Here is a 3,605-nt window from a genome sequence, read left to right as displayed (position 1 = left end):
GAAACTGGACCTACATGTTAGACACAGCTCTCCACCACCAACATCCAAAACACCAAATGACAGACTATCATCTGGAAGAATGGTCTTTATCCTTGCAGTAGAGGTCCACAGACTTGTAGGATTGCTGCGAGCGATACGAATGCAAATCAGTGTGTGTGTGTGTGTGTGTGTGTGTGTGTGTGTGTGTGTGTGTGTGTGTGTGTGTGCGTGTGTGTGTGTGTGTGCATGTGGTGTTGGTGTGAGGGTGGAAGGTGAGGGGATGGAGGGATGGGAGGATTGACGTTTCGCTCTTGCATTGTTTTTTGTGAGAATAAGGACATGCAAACAAAACTATACAGTTTATATTTTATTTGAATCAGGGTTCGTACACCTTTTATTAAAGTAAAATCAAAGTGTATCACAGGCCCTTTCAACACTGTCAGTACCCTAAATCTGAAACACCATGCAGAGCAGCATGACTACAGTCACCTTTTCTCTTGTGTTGCTTAACTGTACAGTGGATGTGTTTACCACACATCTGTCAGCAATGCCCTCAACAGGGAGAAATGATGATGGGTATGAGGTGCCTGTTCCCTACAAGTTCCAAATTTCTACTGACTTTCATTTATGTAAATATGACGTTTTTTTAGAACATCAGCTGTACTATATATTTTAATTAACCATACATTAAGATTTTATCCAGCTATGTATAAATCAATTCACAATTTAGATTTTTAGTTTCACCATTTTTTCTTTGGTGATGTCTTTTCAGAAAACAGAGTCTGTGCAGCAGTAAGGACAGTCCACGGCTCCTCAACTTCAAATCTGCTATAATGGAAATAAAATGAAGATTAAACATTCAAGACCTTTATTTATCAAAAACACAATTATACATAGTATAATGCACAGTGAAATGCATTGTGCACCTCTTCTTTGTCTATGAGGGAAGGTCAACAGCTAACACAGGGAAAGGACTCAGTTATGAGTCAGTTATGGAGCTGCTCAAGCCCCAGTTGCTGGGCACAGGCTACAAGCTCTTCGTGGACAACTTCTACACCAGTACCACACTCTTTCAAGACCTGCTAAAGATGAAGGTCTGGGCATGCGGCACCATTCGGACAAATCGGATCGGGTTTCCCAGAACCACAGAGAACAGCCTGGATTCCAAGTCTCCCCGTGGCAGTGTGAGATGGATCAGCAAGGACTCCCTCCTCTATGTTCAGTGGAGAGACACGAGGGACGTCTCCCTCTGCTCAACATTCCACCCAGCACACACAGGGGAGACTGTCCGACGGCAGGTCCGGAGTGCAGATGGGCAGTGGGAAGTCAAAGACATCACCGTTCCGCCAGTGGTCAAAGACTACAACCAGTATGTACTATATTCAACAGTGTTTCATGTCCTATGAAATGTAGCAATTTATATGCTTGATATGTATGTCTAAGTATATTTTTTCTCACTGTGTTCTTCTTCTGTCCATCCAGGCACATGGGTGGAGTGGACCTGTCGGATGCCCTCATACAGTTCTACAAGGTCCTCCACAAAACCAGGAAGTGGTACAAGACATTCTTTTATCATTTTCTGGACATCGCCATCGTAAATGCCTTTCTCCTCCACAAGGAGCTCACCTTGGCTAAAGGACAGGTGCCGATGAACCAGAAGGCATTTAGGGAGACCCTTGCACAGGACCTGGCAAGGATGGGTTCTCCCCCACAGACATGCCAGTCCAAGGCCCTGCTCCTGCTCCTTCTACACATCACAGGATGATGTACATTAGTGGGGACAGCACTGCCGGCCGGCTAAAGTGCAGAAACTGCCACAGGAAGACACCCGTGAATTGTGCCACCTGTGATGTTCCACTTTGCTTCCTGGCTGGACGGGATTGCTACAATGACTGGCATGTTGCCAACAATTTTTGGAATTAGTTTGATGTTGACATTTGTAAATAGGTTGTCGTTTATTGTAAATAGAGTGTTTTGTTGTAGTTTATTAGCATTTTATTATTATATTTGATTGTTGTTTTTACTATTTTAAATTGATAATTGTAAATACTATCTTGTTTGACTTATGAAAACAATTTATCACATCTAGCACTTCTTTTGACTCTTTTTTGTGCAAAAAGTTTGGCAAATGGTGTTTATATATGTTTATACATCAATTTTTCTTAAACGTGAGTAATTCTAATAGTGAATCTGAATATGAGATATGATACGTCAGAGTGTCAGCTTTCCGTAGAGCCCAAATTTATAACCGTAGGTTGAAGCGTTGAAGAACAGCAGCCTTTTTTATCCAGTGTGCCAAGTTGTGCTGAGGCTGTGCCAGAGTGTACCAAATGGGGAACGCCTGGGCATAGCCCTACAAAAACATGTGTGAAACACTCATTTCTTGTAGTATTGCTATGAAATTTTGACCTGAACTATGTAAGACCCCAGGCTGTTGCCCTATTGTGTTTTCAAGCTCTCACAGTGCTGCCACACTTATCTTCAGGTGTTTTATTAGGGAAATAATTTAGGCGAAAAAAAATTCATCCTAATTCAGTGTGTTCCAACATAAAATACTCTGTGCCACTAGCACTTACAATAATTCTGACTGCACTGGGTGACAATTCAGGTTGTCAGCTTTCAAATGAGACCAGAACCATGCACGTACTCCAAACAGTTCAAGAACAGCATTCAATTTATACATTTCAATATGTATGTATATATATATATATATATATATATATATATATATATATATATATATATATATATCAAATTTACAACACTTGTGTGACAACAGATATGAAACATCAGGCTTGGTCTCATGCTGATACCATTCAACTTAAAGGCATCTTCACTGGCGCTGATCTTGATCTTGACAGAGCATGCAGCAGTTTATGATGATGCTGCAGATCTGAGTCCTTTTCACCAAGGAGGAATTCAACAAATACATGTTGCAGTGAGTCTCTGATCCATATATTGAATAGATATGGGCCTTTAAAGGCTCAGCATGTTATTTACTATTTTGCAAAAGGTATTTAAGGACATCTTTGAGTCTACAGTGGCTCTTTTCACATTTCCACACTGATATCTGTGCAAAAAGCAACTCAAAATCTGTACAAAATATGAGAGATGTCCTTAATATTTGGGGCACTCTGGACATATTATATTGGGCCATTAGTATCTTTTCCATGTTAGCCTCCTAATGTTGTTATTCTGCTCTCCTTAATGACTGACCCTAACCCTGACTCTGGTTTTCAATAAGGGCTTCATAAAATATGTTTTTAAATAGAACTGTTGAATTGGACTTTGAATCAGAGATGGATGGATGGATGGATGGATGGATGGATGGATGGATGGATGGATTTACTTCATTATTTTTTTCTTTACTTCACAATCTATGAATCATTCTGACCTACAGCCCTTTTAACATGAGTAAATTAAAAACATACAGTTAAACCCTTTAACACATATCAGTTAGAGGAGAACTACCAAGAGTGACATAAATAACAGAATAAAATAAATTAAAATAAAATAAAATAAATTTCATTCTGAGTTGAGATGGGTGTTTGAATATGCAGGTGGATAGTTGATCATTTTTACTGCAACCAGCCACAACTAAGACATGTTTGCTTCTCTTCTCTGGG

The 3,605-nt window shown here is 39.9% G+C and overlaps 1 protein-coding gene across 1 annotated transcript; it reads left to right on the top strand.

Annotated features, from left to right (window-relative positions):
- The first annotated feature begins 875 nt into the window (after positions 1-875).
- Positions 876-1,793, top strand: LOC110969368 (piggyBac transposable element-derived protein 4-like). Its single transcript, XM_022219436.2, has 2 exons — positions 876-1,348; positions 1,462-1,793. The coding sequence occupies exons 1-2, from the start codon at positions 972-974 to the stop codon at positions 1,742-1,744; spliced, it is 660 nt and encodes a 219-aa protein (XP_022075128.2). The 5' UTR covers positions 876-971; the 3' UTR covers positions 1,745-1,793.
- The last annotated feature ends 1,812 nt before the right edge of the window (positions 1,794-3,605 follow it).

This window comes from Acanthochromis polyacanthus, chromosome 10, assembly GCF_021347895.1.
Source record: "Acanthochromis polyacanthus isolate Apoly-LR-REF ecotype Palm Island chromosome 10, KAUST_Apoly_ChrSc, whole genome shotgun sequence".
Lineage (NCBI taxonomy): Eukaryota > Metazoa > Chordata > Actinopteri > Pomacentridae > Acanthochromis > Acanthochromis polyacanthus.
Note: the sequence above shows the minus strand (reverse complement) of the source record. Positions and strands in the feature narration are given on the sequence as shown.

What these genes read in the sequence shown, in the direction of transcription:
- LOC110969368 (XM_022219436.2), top strand. Translation starts at nt 972, where the DNA reads ATGGAGCTGCTCAAGCCCCAGTTGCTGGGCACAGGCTACAAGCTCTTC. An exon ending in GTGGTCAAAGACTACAACCA is followed by an intron (nt 1,349 to 1,461) that starts GTATGTACTATA and finishes CTGTCCATCCAG; the next exon opens with GCACATGGGTGGAGTGGACC.